This window comes from Cervus canadensis, chromosome 22 (assembly GCF_019320065.1).
Source record: "Cervus canadensis isolate Bull #8, Minnesota chromosome 22, ASM1932006v1, whole genome shotgun sequence".
NCBI lineage: Eukaryota > Metazoa > Chordata > Mammalia > Artiodactyla > Cervidae > Cervus > Cervus canadensis.
In genome coordinates, this window is record NC_057407.1 from 14,342,794 (window position 1) to 14,360,463 (window position 17,670).

At 42.0% G+C, this 17,670-nt stretch overlaps 1 protein-coding gene across 4 annotated transcripts in view; it reads left to right on the forward strand.

Annotated features, from left to right (window-relative positions):
* Positions 1–17,670, forward strand: part of CACNA2D3 (calcium voltage-gated channel auxiliary subunit alpha2delta 3) — an 853,893-nt gene that overhangs the window by 642,758 nt on the left and 193,465 nt on the right. For all 4 annotated transcript variants that reach the window (XR_006264409.1, XM_043442153.1, XM_043442156.1 and 1 more), the window contains 3 exons: positions 4,654–4,725; positions 5,981–6,061; positions 13,285–13,359. Coding sequence is in view for 3 of the 4 variants with exons in the window: in XM_043442153.1 (XP_043298088.1) it covers positions 4,654–4,725; positions 5,981–6,061; positions 13,285–13,359 (228 nt within the window). In the remaining variant the exon portion in view is untranslated. The remainder of the gene's footprint in view (positions 1–4,653; positions 4,726–5,980; positions 6,062–13,284; positions 13,360–17,670) is intronic.

The following is a 17,670-nucleotide window of genomic DNA, read 5'->3' on the forward strand; positions in this document are numbered from 1 at the left end:
GCATGTACCTCGCACATGAATCCAAATGCATATTCATATGAGCCCACATGCATGATTAACTTGGGAAGCTGACAGGAAGCAGTCAATCTGTTGAGCAAGTTTGTGTTTTATAAACCAGATGTTCGGTATTATTATTCATCATTTCCTTTGATACCAGAATGGTCTCCATTATGTAGCATAGGAAATGAAGGATATGGAATAATATACACTTTTTATACAGCTGAATACCACAACCAAGCATTTCAGAGGCCTGTTCAAAACCTGGGCAAGTGTAATTGAATGGCAGTTCATTTTGGGATTCACACTTGGACTTAAGTTAATGGGATTTTGCCCAGATGGACCACTGTGACCCCCTTCTCCCATTCCTAACCTCGGAAAATGAATGTTGACTTTATGTCTGCATTTTTCTTGGAAGATATGTCTATGAATCATAAGCAGTGCTCTTGCCTCAGTAGCCATTACAGGTTAGGGAGCCACAGAAAAGCAGGGACCCCCTAGTGTGGTGTGGGGACAAAGGGTGCCTAGCTGTGGTTGGCTGCCTAACTCTTGATTGGTGGTCTTAAGAAAAAAACCATTTGCCACAAGCTGATTTTTCTTATGGCAGGAGTACAGAATGCTTTTCAATCAAAAGGTGCTTACTGTACAAATTAACTTTCAGTTTGATGTTCCTTCTCCATGAAATGTTTAAGGTTCACAGAACCCAGACCCACTGGAGAGTGGGAAAGATGGAGCTGGTGGGTGCAGAAGAGCGTCTTCATGTTGTGCAAGTGTTATTTCCGGAGTGCTGCCAGCCATCATGGCCATACTGATGAGTTGGTATATCATCGGAAGAACTACAGTTTAGGGTTCTGGCCAAACCAGGGCAAATCTGAGCCAGAACTGTCCCTGAAAGAACATGTGAGCTCATAGCAGTGGCTAGACTGAGTCCACTGCATTTCATTTGTTTACCTGTGGCTGCTTAAAAATGAATGGTTTCTGTACAAATGCAATATTATGGTTTTTTTTTTTTTTCATTTAAGTAATGGTACAGTAATTATATTTGGAATTAGCCCCTGAATGAAGTCGATACTATATCCTGGCTTAATATTTAGAAGTTCATTTACCATGATCTTGTATTTGGGCCAGGACAATTACCAGTGACTTATAACTGATTTTTACTGTTTGCAGGAAAAAGTTTCATTTCTCATTATTGTCAGTGGTTATGTTTTTATTTCATCCATGATACATATTGGCATTGCTTGAAATTTTGATTTGAGCTCCAGAGTGGAAGTTGTCCAGGGTTATGGATTAGCTCAAATCAGTTTTCTTTGTAGCATTAAGGTTTAATCAAGGAGTCAGAATGTGGGAAGATTTCTGATTCTGGGGGAATTACTTATCATGGCTTGGTTGTGCCTTTGAAAATGGCATCGCATGCCCCCATTGTTGGCCATGGTATACTTTAAGTATATTTAGCAAGGTGTTAGAACCATGGTTCCAGAAACTGTTATATACTGGTTGGCTTGGTTCCTGGCAACAGTAATTGTCAGCATTATCTCATAGTTAATATTATTTGGTTATTAATCTTATATATAGTTCATTTATACTAGCACCAAAATTAGGCTGCCCCAAATAATAGATTACATGATTAAATGTGTATTACTCCCAATTGTCCAGAGAAGGAGAACCATAAGAGATGCGTATGTATGTTTTTTCCTTAAATGTAAGATAAGTGTACACACACAAGGAGGGAGGGAGAGAGAGATTTTAAGCAATTGTCAGTTAGATACGTGTTGGGGGCTGACACATCTGAACACTGTAGGGCCGGTTGGCAGGCTGGAAATTCCAGCAGAATGGGGTTTTACAGTTTTGGGTCTGAAGACAGCCTGGAAAAAGAATTCCTTCTTCCTTGGGAAAACTTTTTTTGTCTTAAGACCTTGACTGATTGGCTAAAACACACACAGATTGTGGAGAGTAATCTGCTTTATCAAAGTCTACTGATTTTTTATTGAAATATAGTTGACCTGTAATATGATCTTAGTTTCAGATGTGATTTGACATTTGCAAACATTATGAAATGATCATCACTATGTCTAGTAACCATCTGTCCCTGTACAAAATTATTATATTACTGACCACATTCCTTATGTTGTGTATTATATCCCCATGGCTTATTTGTTTTATCACTGGAGGTTTGTATCTCTTAAGCCCCTTCACCTATTTTATGCTTTACCAATTTCACCCACGCTCCACACCCTCCCCTCTGGCAGTCATCTGTTTGTTCATCTGTGAGTTTGTTTTTATTTTATCTTGTTAATTTTTTTTTTTTTAGATTCCGAGTATAAGTAAGATGTCTGACTTAGGTTTCTTTTAAACTACTGCCTCTGTGCTGGGAATTGAAAAGTATGAGATTTTGCAAGTGCTCTTTAAGAGCAGAGTCTCCATGTCCTATAACTCTATGCCTCCTCTAAAGATAAGTCCTGCTGATTTTGTAAGCCACATGTTCAGGGGTCTTGACTTCCCAGCTTAGGACCCCTGGGCTGAGGAGCCTGGAGCTCAGATCACTTGCTCCTTGGGTAGTGCCTCTATAATTATGGTGTTCCTCCTGTTTGTAAATGCTGACTTGGAGGTACGGGTCTTGACTTTACCACATCTCTGCCCCTCCTATCCATCACATTGTGGTTCCTTCTTTGTGTCTTTAGTTGTGGAAAATCTTTTCTGCTAGTCTTCAGGTTGTTCTCATAGATAGTTGCCCTGTAAGTAGCTGTAATTTGGTGGAGGTGGTGAATAATTTGGGAGGAGGTGATTTCAGGGTCTTCCTACTCCATCATTTTGGCCATCTCTAAAGTCAACTAGTTTAAGTGTTAATTACGTTTGAAAAATACAGTTAGAGCATTTAGGCTGTTGTTTGAGCTAATGACCATTGCCTAATCAGGTTGCCACATAAAATTTACTGTCACATCATGAATTCCCAGTCCTTGAGGGATCATGAGATTCTTGCATTGTTTTGCTTGTCATGGAGGAATAGGCCCATCTTGACATAGAGGTAAAACTAATGAAAACATGGTTTTCTCAGTCCCTGTTAAAGGTTTTCCCAACTCATATAAGTTTCTCTTCAATTATCATCGTTATTGATGGTGTAAAGGATTGCCTTTTAACAGTGCTTCTTGAATTTTAATATGCATACTAATTATTAAAATAAAGATTCATATTCAGAGAATCTGGAGGTTTGGGATTATGCATTTTTAGGGCTGAAGGTGCTGAAGGTGCTGCCATTCTGCATACAACATTACAAGAAATGCTGTCCTAATGCTCAAATAACCTATTGGAAGAAGAAGACTGGTAAAATATTGACCAAGTTTAATGACCTGTTCTCAGGAGGCCTGCCAGTCCATGGGGACTTCAGTCCATAGGACCCTCTAGATTTCAGATCTTCTGTTTATAATAGTCTTTTCAAAGAAGACTGAGGGAATGACACCTTCTTTTCTGTGAAATTAAAGGTGACACAAAAGTGCCCAAACATCAGAAAACACTCTAGCCTGAAGATAGTGGATTCTTATTCACAGATTGCTTTATTTGAAGCTTGAATGGGCTGTGAAACCTCTCCTACTGATTGGCCAATTTTAGCCAATTTTGGTCCCTGTCATCAGTGCCACATGCCTTAATCTTACTGGAGACTCTGCTACTTGCTAGCCATGTGATCTTGAAGGCAGGGAAAGGAAACTAGCATCCTTTGAGCACTTGCAGATGCCAAGTACTTTGATGGGCAGTTTCACATTTTATCTTCATGGCAACAATGCTGAGGAATAGTTGGTGTTATTTTACATGAGAACATGAAGGGTTAGATAAAGATTCAAAGTTGAGAACTAGAACCAGGTTTGTCTTGGACCAAAGCCTGCTGTTATCCAAGACTCACTTTCCCCACTTGCTCACAGAGCAGAGTAGGTGTTCATACCTTTCTCCTGACACTGTTGTGAAAGACAGATATGATGGTGGGTCTCAGTGCACTTGTATGCAATTCAGTGAGTTACAGAAGTATGCCGTGGGCCAAATTCAAGGGTTGTTCTTCCAGGAGAAATGCTCAGCTTCTTACCAGTGATTCAAAGATGAAATGATCAAGTTATTTTTTCATTTTGTTTGTTTTCCATCTGGGACTGGCATGCAGATATATGTAGAGATTCAAAAGGGCCGTGATTCAGCTACCTTGGGGAGAATAAATGCTTCCAGATTCCGTTGTTTGCAGCAGGGGCAACTCGTAAAACCCCTTATGCTCATGCTTTCTGATCCTCAATTTCCACATTAGGGAGAAGCATTAATATTGCACATATTGAACATAAAGTCTATAAAGTAAAACAATAAAATCAATCTGTAGTAATAAAATAAAATGAATCGCTAGGATCCAAACAGGGCTTTATTTGAACCCAAATGTCTGAATGCAGTAAACAGGTCAGCTGGAGTGACTGATGGTAGCTGACATTGTTTCCCCTGCCCGTGAGGAGGGGCTCGGATCCTCATCAGTACATCCAGGTAGAGGAATATTGCCCTCCCACCTATGCTATAAAGACTTGAGTGGACACTGGTCCATTTCCAACAGCCCCTGGTCAGGAAAAGGTATGGCCTCTGGCACTGTTTTTTCCAGACCATCCTCAGGTAACTGGCTTTTCGCTCTCCATTCAGCTTGCCGATGATCAGGGCCCTGTCCTGATGACGACGGTCGCCATGCCTGTGTTTAGTAAGCAGAATGAAACTGTGAGTACAGTGACTGGATTTCCTTCTTGATGCTAAGGGGGTTGTTAGCTCAGACCCTTTCTGACTCAAGCTCTGGTAACCTTTATTTACCTATTTAATTTAAGGATGGAGGATGTATAATTTTTCCTCACTTTTAATCCTGTTAGAATCATGAAATCAAGAGTAGATGAGAGGAATTCAAACAAGCATCTTTTTACAGTATGCAGCACTTTTCCAAAATTAAAGTGTTTAAATGACCAGAAGAAGGAAGTCTCCAGAAAGAATTCTTGATTGTGATGGGATGATCTCGCTCTCATTTATAGGTCCCAACCTTGAATTAGATCCCCAGGGCTGTGACAGTGAAGTGTCACAGATGGGATGGCTGACTATAGAAGTGTATTTTAACAATTCTAGGGGCCAGGAGTCCAAAATTAAGAAGTCGATTATAGGGGAGACTCCTTCCTTGCCCACTCCAGTCTGTGCCTCTGTCTTCGCATGGCCTTCTTCTCTGCTTACCTCTGTGTCCTTTCCTCTTATAAAGACACAAATTGTTGGATACAGGCCCCATCCTGCATCCAGGATGATTTCACTTTGAGATCCTTAATTACGTACATCTATAAAGACCCTATTTCCAAATAGGAACACGGCCTGAGGTTCTGGGGGCAGTTGCATTGGGGGGAAACAGCAGACAGGATAGTAGCAATGTGTATCTTGTTCTAGAAGGCCCGTTCTGACATCAGAACGTATAGCACGTCACGTTGACCTTGGAACCTGGAACCCTAGAGGCCTATTCCTTTACCTCAGTCCTTGGTTCCAACTGTCTGGAAAAATGTTAGGGTTTTCGCATCTTTCTCTGGCTTTATAGTCTCTTTCTCCTGGGCACCAGATGGCAGTATAAATTGAGAACATAGTTAACATGCTAAGTGTTTCCTATAAAAAGTTTCTGTAAGAGAAACTGATTAATGATTGAAACTTCTTAGCCTCTTCAGATTCTTAATTTTCAGGAGAGAAAAGGAAATGGTTCTTAGGGTGTCTTGGTATGGGTGTGTGTTAAAGGATTATAATAGGCAATGTTTGACCTGAGAAGCTGCCATTCTGGCCTGGAAATGTTTTGGGTGGGGAATAGAAGTTACCTCTTGCAAATCTGGATTAAGCTTCAATTTCTCTCAGTTTGAAGAAGGCGCCAGACAGTGCCTATGGTGTGTGACTTTTCAGGAGATTATATTTATTCTGCCAAACTAACATTCTGTTGTTGTTTAATGTTTCTTTTCAATAGAGATCGAAAGGCATTCTTCTTGGTGTGGTCGGCACAGATGTTCCAGTGAAAGAACTTCTGAAGACCATCCCCAAATACAAGGTAATGCGTTGCTTAATTAAGAGTCGAGAGCCAGATGCACGAGATAAACTCACAGCTTGCCATGGTGACAAGAAAAGCTTGAAGGAAACCCACTCTTTCTAGAGGGTTCTGTGTTGTTTTGTTTCAGTAGAATAATAACAGTCCAGGAAGATCTGATTAGGTCTACCTGTGCCCACCCGGGTTTGTGTGGGCCTGTGGAAGTCTACACAAGTCTGCAGGACTATACAGGTCTTACATCTCTGATGATTTTCTAAGCCAGTCTTGACTCACCCCAATCTGAGGACCCCCTAAAATCTGTTGCTTCTTAACAGAAACCTAATGAGGCACAAATAAAAGTGGTTCCTGCTTCTATTGAATAAATATTCCCTTTATCCTGAAAGGTAATGGGGTACAAATTAATATTCCTTTCCTAGTGCTACATTAAACCTATGGCACTAAGAGAAGTGTAAGTTTGTTTTGAATTCTGGGGATAGTTGAGAGGGTGGAGTAGGAAAACTTAAATACAGGGTCTACATGCCACCTGAAATCATTTCACTGTATAGTGTTTTTCCTAAGAAAGCAAAATAGGTCATGCGAAGATTAGATAGAGGGCTGAGGAGTGAGATCCATAGTGGATTGTTCGGACTCAAGGTGTGAACCCCTGCCTTCTGAGGCTCCCCTTAGCTGTGGACGTCAGCACATCACCACTTTCCATAAGCCCATGCCGCACCTCTGCCTGTTGACCCAGGCTTCTCAGAGAACCCATAAGGTCAGGTTCTTCCCAGTGCTTCCTTAGAACCTGATCCACTCCTAGAAGAGGAAACTTCTTTGAATAAGCAAGGCTTGTCTGTTCCCATGTGCTGATTCCATTTAGGTGATCAAATTAGAAAGCTACCTTCATAATAAAAGGAAAGCAACTCTAAGCTAAAATCAGGTGTCCAGGCTACAAAAGGTGGCCTCATTAACAAAAGAAAATTTCTGATTGGGTTTACTGAGATGACAAAGGTCTTTCTTTCTGCTATCACCCTGGAGCTCTGACAGTCAGGGGGCTAGGGAGCTATTTGAGGCCCCTAAAGATAGTGGACTTTACTCTTACTGAAATCCTTAGACTTAGAGGCCCAGAATTGCTGGCTCATTGTTTAAGAAAGGGCATCCAGCCTTTACCACTCTTAAGCTTCTAGCATCATATAAGATGTAGAAGCCCAAATACAGGGCCACTATTTAATATATGCCCAGTAAATCAAGAAAGGATGAACATATAGGTGTGTGTGTGCTCAGTCACTCAGTTGTGTCTAGCTCTGCGGCCCCATGAACTGTAGCCTGCCAGGCTTCTCTGTCCATGGGATTCTCCAGGCAGGAATACTGGAAAGGGTTGCCATTTTCTCCTCCGGGGGTCTTCCTGACCCTGGGATGCACGTCTCCTGCATTGGCAGGTGGGTTCTTTACCACTGAGCCAGCTGGGGAGCCCAGAACATAAAGAAAATGGTAACAATTACCCTGTGAATTTGTTTCTCAAAGCTTCTACTAGACAATGTACTAAGATCTTTATAGCATTATCTCACTTAATAATGGGTAAACACTGCTATCCTTGGCTAAAGAAGCAAGAGACTCAGAAAATTTAAATATCTTGCCAAGTCTCAAACTAGCAGTCCATGCTTTTAGCTATTAGCAACCTATACAGCATATTAAAAAGCAGAGACATTACTTTGCCAACAAAGGTCCGTCTAGTCAAGGCTATGGTTTTTCCAGTAGTCATGTATGGATGTGAGAGTTGGACCATAAAGAAAGCTGAGCACTGCAGAATTGATGCTTTTGAACTATGGTGTTGGAGAAGACTCTTGAGAGTCCCTTGGACTGCAAGGAGATCCAACCAGTCCATCCTAAAGGGGATCAGTCCTGAATATTCATTGGAAGGACTGATGCTGAAGCTGAAACTCCAATACTTTGGCCACCTGATGCAAAGAACTGACTCATTGGAAAAGACCCTGATGCTGGGAAAGATTGAAGGTGGGAGAAGGGGATGACAGAGGATGAGATGGTTGGATGGCATTACTTACTCGATGGACATGAGTTTGAGCAAGCTCCGGGAGTTGGTGATGGACAGGGAAGCCTGGCATGCTGCAGTCCATGGGCTTGCAAAGAGTTGGACACGACTGAGTGACTGAACTGAACTGAAACCTAGAGCCATAAGGAACAATAAAGGACAATAATAGTAATAGTTAAAATATTTAAAAAAATTAGTAGCTAAAAAATACAATAAGACATTCATTGAACTTTTCACTGTGTATTTAGTATGGTAAAAGTGCTTTATATTCACTGTTCCTGCTGAATCCTCATTACACTTCCATGAAATAAGTACCACTTGGTCCCATTTTTAGATGAAGATATGAGAAATAACTTTCTTATTATTTCTTGTTATAACTCAGCAAGTAAACAATAAAGGAAACAAAGTATAATAAGGGGATAGAAGAAGATCAGCTACAGAAAATTAGCTGCTGTCCCCAAAAGGTCTGGGAACCAGAGACCCAGGTGTGACATACCTTAATCTAAGTTGTCCTTCCTCTGGTTCCCAGCAGAGCTTTGGGAAAAGGTATACATGGCAGTTGGAGTGAACTATGGGTGAATGGGGCTCTCTCATGTAGGAGAAGAGAGCTGCAGGGATCAGAGTGCAGATCACACCTTTTTCTCTTGATTAACACCTTGTAAAGATGAGTCAGCTCTTGGCTCATGTGGTTTTCCCAGAAGATATTGATAGAATTCTTTCTTTTCCATTAGCTTCACAGATTTTCCCACAAGCAATCAGACTTCCTGTAATTTTTATTAAGAATTCCAGACACCCCAGCAATAATTTCCAGACACCACAGCCTCTGTTAATGTAAAGAGCCATTTTATAATTGGGTTCACTTCATTAGTCCCGATTCTCTGCACTTGGAAGGGAAGCACCCCAGGCTTTTGAACCACAAGGCTCCTCGCCTCCAGAAGAGCGTGCTTCAGGATGGGGGAGTCCCTCGGGCAGCCCCAAGTGCCAGGAGGCCTTGTGTCCCATCTGTTCTCTTACTGCGGCACAGGACTGCATGTTAGAATGGATAGGATGGCTAGTTCTATTTCAGATGAAACAAAAATTAGAGATTTCATCTGTATATTGATTTGAGGCCCTAAACAAATGTTGGACATTGCCATCTACAAGTTTTAGGTTTTTTTGAGAGACTCATCTGCAAAATGGGGAATGTGTTTTGAGATTTGCTGTTTCTCTTCTTACATCTACATTAGGTTATATTCATTTGCAGTCAACGAACCAACAAAACATTCTGATGTTATTTTCTCACTCTTCTCCTGGGAAGGATTTTAGCCAGATAGTTTCTGAATGTCAAGAAGCCTTTCCAGCTTGAACCTGGAAGCCAAGCCAGATACAGGCTTGAGGAGAACTGACTATGTACCACCCATAGCAAATCAGTTTCTTCTTTTCAGCTTACGTTTGATATTTACTCTAGCTCAAATTTTAAAGATGAATGAGGTAATATTTGGGTAAAGTGATGACTATCTTAAATACATGCAGACCTTAACTGGAGCACCTGCCATGTGCCAAACATTATGCAAGAGACTGGAACGGTCAGAGGATGAGTGAGAGGGCTCCTTTCCCACAGAGAGCCCGTTCTGGTGGGGGAGCGTCTAGAATAAGGCAGATGAAGGAAAGACAACCAGCTAGGGTCGAGAAGCAGGCAGAAGAGTAAGTGCAGCATTTTCATGCATTAGGGTGAAAGTAATAATGGAAAAATTCTCAGGGTTTTATGGATACATGATATGGAAAGGCGGGCACAACAGGAGAGACATGTTACAGGAGAAGATCCTGAGGCTGAGCTCATAGCTTGGGAGAGATGAGAAGGAGTAGTGCTCTGCACAGCTTGCATTCATTGAGTAAAGGTCTCAGTGGGAGAAAAAAGCTGCAGGGTGGTTATTGTTGCTGTCATGAACTCTTGAGAGGCAATGAGTGGAGGAAGGAAGTGCTGGGTAAGTAGGTAGGGGCCAGACCCCAGGGAGACCTGATGGATAGACCCATAGATTCTATCTTACACATGAAAGTGAGAGAGAGCTTCCCTGATGGCTTAGCTCTGCTGGTAAAGAATCTGCCTGCAATGTAGGAGACCCCCAGTTTGACTCCTGGATCGGGAAGATCTGCTGGAGAAAGGACACGCTACCCACTCCAGTTTCCCTTGGGCTTCACTTGTCGCTCAGCTGGTAAAGAATCCGCCTGCAATGCAGGAGACCTGGGTTCGATCCCTGAGTTGGGAAGATCCTTTGGAGAAGGGAAAGGCTACCCACTCCAGTATTCTGGCCTGGAGAATTCCATGGACTATGCAGTCCATGGGGGTCGCAAAGAGTTGGAGACGACTGAGAGACTTTCACTTTAACTTTCTGCACATAGAAGAGGTCTTTAGTGGATTTTACAAAAGGAAGCAACAGAGTCAGTTACCTTTGACTTTGATTAATCTGAAGGATAACTTTGTTGGGGCCAAGCTTTGAGGCAGGAAGAACAGGTAGGACCATTGTGGAAATCTGCTATATTAAATCACATGGATGGTAAGGTGGGGAAGCAGAGTTGAATCTGAATGATTTCTGGAGAAAAACTTAGTGATTACTTTGGTCAACAAGTTGGAGAGGAAAGAGAGAAAGGGATCTCGAGATGGTTCTTTAGTTTCTAACTTGGGAGCTGGGTGGGTGATTGGTGGTGCCACCAACTGAGAGAGAAGTGCAGGAAGAGCAGCACTAAGGGAAGGAGCCACCACGTTGGACTGGGTGAGTCTGGGGCACCTGTGTGATGTCCAGGCAGAGACACACACTTGAACCCTGGGGTCTACCACTGAGGCGAGAGGCCAAGGCTGGAGCACACATCTGGAGGTCAATAGCATCCAGGTGGTTGATGAATCATGTTGGAGGAGAAAGAGCTAAAGCAGGCAAGGGGCTCTGGGGACAGAAACTTACTGCTTCCAGGGTGAGTACAGGACGAGGATCCTATGAAAGGGAGGAAATCCAGGAGTGTGGAGCCTGGAAACTGAGGGATTAGAGTGTCAAGGAGGAGGGGCAGTAGGCTAATACAACCAAGAAAAGAGGGTGCATTCTATTTGGTTTGGCAATTAGGAGGCCACTGGCAACTGTAAAGAGAGGAGTTCTGGTGGCATTTTGGTGGTTGAGGGCGCATGACAGAGGCAGGTTCTGGTAGAGTGAAATGTGAGTGAGCAACGAGGAACCAAGATGGCAGCTAAACAATGAATGGAGGACATTGGGTGGGAAGGTCACCTCAGTCTCTGCATCCCAGGGAGGAAGCAGAGAGTTTAAGATACTTTGTAGGATCTGCACTCAATTCAGTTTCTGTTACTTCCCTTCTTCCTCCTTTTCTGCTTCCTCCTTTCTTTACCCATCTTCCCTTCATCCTAGCCATCCCTCCATAACTGCATGGTATGACCTTGGCTGTCACAGAACTTATATTCTGGCAGGGAGATAGGCTTTAAATAATCAAAGGCCTTGACTGATATCTTGATTACTTATACTCAACCTCACAAATAATTGATTATCACTGGTAAGTTCTACACAAGAAAAGTAGAGGGTTTGGAGGGGGCATATGCATGGAGTTTTACCTTCTTTTGAGTTATTACTTTCTACAGGCAAACCAAGAAGTGAAGGAATGTACACTAGAAGGCACTGAATATATTAGTTGACTATAAAATATTATTTGTTTGGTCTCATCGTGAGTTTGAATTTCCAACCAAAGACCACTTTTGCCTTTAATGGAAAAAGTCAAACTCTCTGAGTCCGTTTTTGACCCCTTCAGTCCATATTAAACAGGGACATAATAAAGGTAATTAATGCAGTGTTGACTGTGTCTGACATTTTTCCAAGAGACAAGATGAAAAGAGACGATATATATCTCAAAGGATAGGAAATCTCTGGTTTATCTTTCACAGCATAATGAAATATACTTTTGTCATTAGAATCAAGTAGGATCTTACTAAGACTTGCTGTGCAAGGTGACTCCAGAGGAAAACGTCTGTTGCCCTTGACTACCACGTGCATATTTTCTTTTTGTAATGCAAGGAAAACTTTTAATTGCTGGTGTTAAATTCTCCGAAGTTAATTTCACATCACCTTGACGTTAAGCTAACAAGCAGACAGGGTCATTCTTGGTTTGTAAACTCTGTTGTCTGGATCATTTAATAGTATCATATTCAAGAATGTGAGCAGCAGAGAATTTTAAAGAAAATAACAGTGAAGGCTCGGGACTATGAAATAACTCGTTGGAAGAAAGGATTTTTTTTTTTCTTCTCCCCTTTCACTGCTCTGGCAAAAGTGGGTTACATTTTCTTTCTTCAGAGAGAGAGATCAGTATGGGTTTTATGCCAGAGGCCATTTTAATACATGAATGATTTGTAGGTAAATTTATTGTAGCCAATGGATTCAGTCAACTGTGTAATAGAAATATTGTCAAAAAGCTGGGATTATTATTTAAATAAGTGCAGTGTTAAATTTGATTACATACTTTTTAAAGCTAATAAAACATTTCATTGCTCTCAAACTATTTCCCATAGTCCTATTTAGTCAGAAAACATAAATTAAGTGAGGCTCTGCATAGAAAATTACCCAGGCTTTGTGTCGATGGAAGCATGCATGGAAAAGCTTGGCGGCCTCACAATTTAAAGACGAAAAGATGTAAAAGGGGTTGGCAGGCTCCTGTATAGGCTGGTGGGGACACTTTTCTCCTTGAAGAATTATGGAAAATGACTGCCTAGGAGAATGTATGCTTGAGATGGCCTTGGGGGTGTGGAATTGTCGGGAGCCTAGGGTGCGTCAGAGGGAGGCCCCTCTTGCTTTATCTCAGGTAGAGAAAAGACACCCAGGTTGACAAAATTCTGTTCACTTGGACATAGGGTCTCCAGAAACATGAGCCACTTGCTTTTTAAAAATTATAATTGTTTTTGTTTTAAATAAATCAAAGTGAGGTCTTTGGATGCTAACATGGGTCTGTGACATTTTAAATTGTGCTATTTGCTGAGCTTATCCTGTGACAGGTCTTCATTTCCACCAAATGTCAAGGATCAGTGCCTTGCATTCATTTTAATGAAATACTGTGTTGATAAGGGTTATGAATGCCAAGTTTAAGCTGTAAATTACTAAATGTCGGGCTGCTTTCTGCTTTGTGAATTCACCAGGGAGCAAGCTAATGAAGCTTTCTTTCTCACTTCTTCTTACAGTTAGGGATTCATGGCTATGCCTTTGCAATCACAAATAATGGATATATCCTGACGCATCCAGAACTCAGACCACTGGTAAGAGAAATACTTATTTCTGTGTTTCTCCTTTTATGATTTTTAAAAGGTTTTCTTCAGTTCTACAGTTTTCACTTGAAATGCTCAATTCATAATACTGTCTGTGAAAAGCTGTTTTAATAGTTTATAACTAACATTTTGACATATAATATGCAAATAATATAGGGTAAATATATTTGCTATCATGCTTTTATATATAAATCCATATATGTCTTACACTTATTTATTTCATATTTGCCAATATATGTAAAAAGTTAAACTCTCTTCAGCTTGAAATATACAACATAATAGGTAGCTTTATGAAACAAATGATCTCTCACCCTCCAGCCTGAGACCAACTTAAAAAAAAAATTATTTCTCCACTTATTTATTTATATTGGAACTTGGTAGGTCTTTATTGCTGTGTACGAGCTTTCTCTGGTTGCAGTGCATGGGCTTCTCATTGCGGTGGCTTCTCTTGTGGAGCATGGGCTCCAGAGTGCATGGGCTTCAGTAGTTGCTGCCGATGGGCTTAGTTGCCCCGTGACATGTGGAATCTTCCCAGACCAGGGGTCGAACCTGTGTCCCCTGCATTGGCAGGCGGATTCTTAACCATTGGACCACCAGGGAAGTCCTGAGACCAACTTATTGAAAGTTACACTTGATACAACAAATAAGTCAAGATCCCTGGAAATCCATTATGATGGAATTTGAACATTATCCAAGCCCAGTGCCTGCTGGCTTGAAGGTACTCAATAATTCCTTTTGTGTTTCATTGAAACAGTTGAGATTTTTCCCCTTGTCCTGCCTAAGCTGTATCCAGTAGCATTGTTTGGTGAGCTGACATGTAAACCATTTTCTTTCAGCATCGTTTTAACTCTCTTTGAAGTGAGTGGAGTTAGGCCTAGTCCAAGACAGCTCAGAATGTCATGGTCTATTCCGGTCCCTGGGGAGAGGCTGCCTGGAGCACTGTGTTTAGGAGGATTCTGAAGGGCAGCCGGGTTTGGCCCACTGTGCATTCTGGAGTGGCATGGCAGAGAGGGCACCACATGTTTGCGCTCCCTGGTCTAGTTGCAATGTGTTGACAAAAAGACATCCCTTTTGGTCTGTACTTAGCCAATTTTAAAGAAGATATAAAAGTATAAAGAGTAATATAGCAAACTCTGCTTTTGAATGTTAAGAAAGTGTAATTCATTTCCTATAGCTGTACACACACACATACACACTCATACATACCCATCCACTCCACATGTCTTTTCTCCTTTCATCAAAATTAGAAAATAACAGCAGTGCCTGCTATACAAGCATTTATTTGTGAAACGTCGTGTGGATCAGTTTGCTTCTCACTTGAATCATTGTTTAGAAGAAGTTCGTGTTTTAGCTCCATCACCATCCAACTTCGCTCTAATCGCCCTGGTATTAATGGAGTCATGGCCACATCATGTGGATCCCATATGAATGCTTCAGGATGCAACTTTAGGTAATACTTGACTTCAACAAGCTTTTTATCAAAAAAGGATTGAATTAGCTGGTTAGCTGATTCCAAACTTAATTCAGAATCGCTGAAAAGTCTGATTGAAAAACCTACCTAACTTTTTAAGGATATTTAAGTCTAAAAATGTATTTAAGCTTTAAAAGCTTAGCACAGTACCCATTTCTAAGTCTTCCAATTGGGGTTGCTTGTTGAGGGTGGTGGGAGATGTATGTTTGATGTGGCTGACAGTAGGCTCCTAGTGCTTATTTATTCCAAGTTGGAGTGGATCAGAGTAAATGAAGCAATCAAACCTGGATCTTCTGCCAGTGAATGAATTAACTTTCCTATTTATCAGCTTTTAAAGAAGGAACAAAATGGAACCAGATGTCAGAAGTCACCAGGGTACCTTCCCTTTCTCTATAATGTGGAAGTGAGCAGCTCCCATCTGTGCAGTCATTTCAGAGACTTCCTGGTCTTTCACATCTTCTGGTCATGCAGCAAATGGCCTGGTTGCAAATAATTCATTTCATGGACTTCAGAACTGTAGCCACTGAGAGGGCAGCTGAAAGGCTGTTAGAAGAACAGGCCAACCAGTCAACACTGATCATCTCCCGACAGTGCAAATACTCACAAAACCAAGTTGTTTCTGTTCTTCTCACTGTTGAAACATGGCAGTGAATGATTTCACTGGAAATGGCAGCTAGGGTCAAATTCCCATAAGTGTGGTGGCCCAAGCAAATGCTGCACGTCTCACTTGTGAGGACCCAGACCAGATGAAGCTTTCTGAAGTTGATCCACAATAAGAACATCAGGAATGGCCAGGTCAATGGACCATCTATCCCATTTTTTCCGTCTGTGACCCTGAGGCCATGACATATTTAGAAGAGGTTTGGTGTGAGGCCCATTGATGAGGATTCTGTGAGCTAACCCATTTGTGTAATCAATAGTGGGTATTAAGCCTCCCTTGAGTTTTGTATTTTCCTGCTGGGAAAAAGACAGCAGTCAAGTATAAGGAATTCAACTTCAGCAGTACACCGGTTATCCTTGATTCCTAGTCCCATCATAAACCAGCTGTGTGACTTTGGGCAAGTCACACAGCCTTTCTAAGCATCATTTTCTCTTGTAATCTTGTCATAACCAAAAAGTATAATATTACGGGTTGTCAGTGTAAATGGGATAATGTAAGTAAAGAGCCTTGTGTGGCAAATCAAGCCCCAAGACATTGTGGGGACAGTGGTAGTTCTGTGGGCATTCTGTTTGTGTTTTATTGACTACTATAAAGATTGGGAGAACTTGGTGATGGTGGATGCTTGCAGGGGAGGGGGTGGATTTAAAGACCATTCTTAAATTATTCAACTTGTTCAGGTTATTATGATAAACATTGGTGAGGAATTGTATCCACACACACACGAGTAAACAGCCAGAGTCCTTGGGATCATGCAGTCTGCATGCAGTTCTACTTTCAATCTGACATCAACTTAGTCTGTGCAACCTCAGCTACGCCTGTCTGTGCCTGTCTGTCTCTCCCCGTGCTCTGTCTCTCTCTCTCTCTCTATCTGTCTGTCTGTCTCTCACACGTTCACACCCTTACTTTTCTTGGCCAGCTCTGAGCTAGAAGAAAAGCAAACAGTAGCTGTACTGGGAAGTTCTGTGTGAGCCCAGGAAACCGAAGTGTTTTGTTACTGTTGTCTGTTTGTTTTTAAAGTAGCACTGAGGATATACTAGCAGCTGCAGTAACTAAAGTAGGACAGTTAAGAATCAATCCACGTAGGGGGAATAACCCAGCTCTGGTGCCTACAAGTAGTTTGTTTGTCTTTGTCTTGTTCACCTGAACAACAAAAGCAGAAAACTTAATCCCTCCTTCTCCCTCACCACCAGTCACTCAGCATAGAGGAGGGACTTTGAAGGAGAATGAATGAAAGAATCCTCCAAAGCCATTGTTTCATTTCCAGTTACTTTGGGTCCTTCGGGATAATGTAGTGTAATTGGGGCACTTGCCCCAGAAACCTGGTGTCTGCACCAGACGTAAACGGACCCAGTCAGAGTCTCACCCCAGCTGGGGACAGCCACCATCAGCAGCTTCCTTGGCCAGCTCTAGCAGGGAATCCTCACTCCAGCCTGACAGGCCTTCTCCAAGCCCAGCCATACAGTCAAATCCTTGTTACAAATGGATGTTCCCCTCGGTTCTGGCCGAGGCCGCCAGATTAGCACAGTGGGTGTGAGTGGGAGATTGTGGCCAGCATGGAGGACGGAGCCGACTCACTTAACATAGCTCCTATTCCCTCTCCATCTGCCACTGAGGCTGTTTCTGCCCCTGCAGCCAGAGGAAAGAAGTGGGTTTCCTGAAGCACAATACCAATATTTTTCTAATTTGTCCAATAAAAATTTCCCCCCAAACTTAATATTTGGCTTGATTTATCCAGTATTTTCTTTCATCTTGTATGATTTGGGTGTGAATCATGAAGTGTCTCCAAAAACAGCTCAGATGTAGGAGCCTTACTCAGCAGACTGGCTTTGGTTTAATTGGCAAAGCTGCTCAAGCAGGACTTTTCTGTTGATAACTGGGCTCTCTGTAGTCTTTCTCCAAGTGTTTCTCAGTCACTCTGTCCTTGCCACCTGCTTGTGACTCCTGGTAGACTAACTGATGCTGATTCAACAAACATTTATGTGGCTCCCAGCGTGCTGGGATCCATATGTTAGAATGGGGTTGAAGGAACACGTGGGCTGCGGCCCTCTCATGGGTGGGGACTCGGACAACAGCAAAGCAAGAAGGATTCAAGTCAGACCTTGAGGAATGATTTTTTAGTTGTTATTACACATCTGGAAGTTTTTTCCTTGGTCTCTGCCCCTCTTTAACA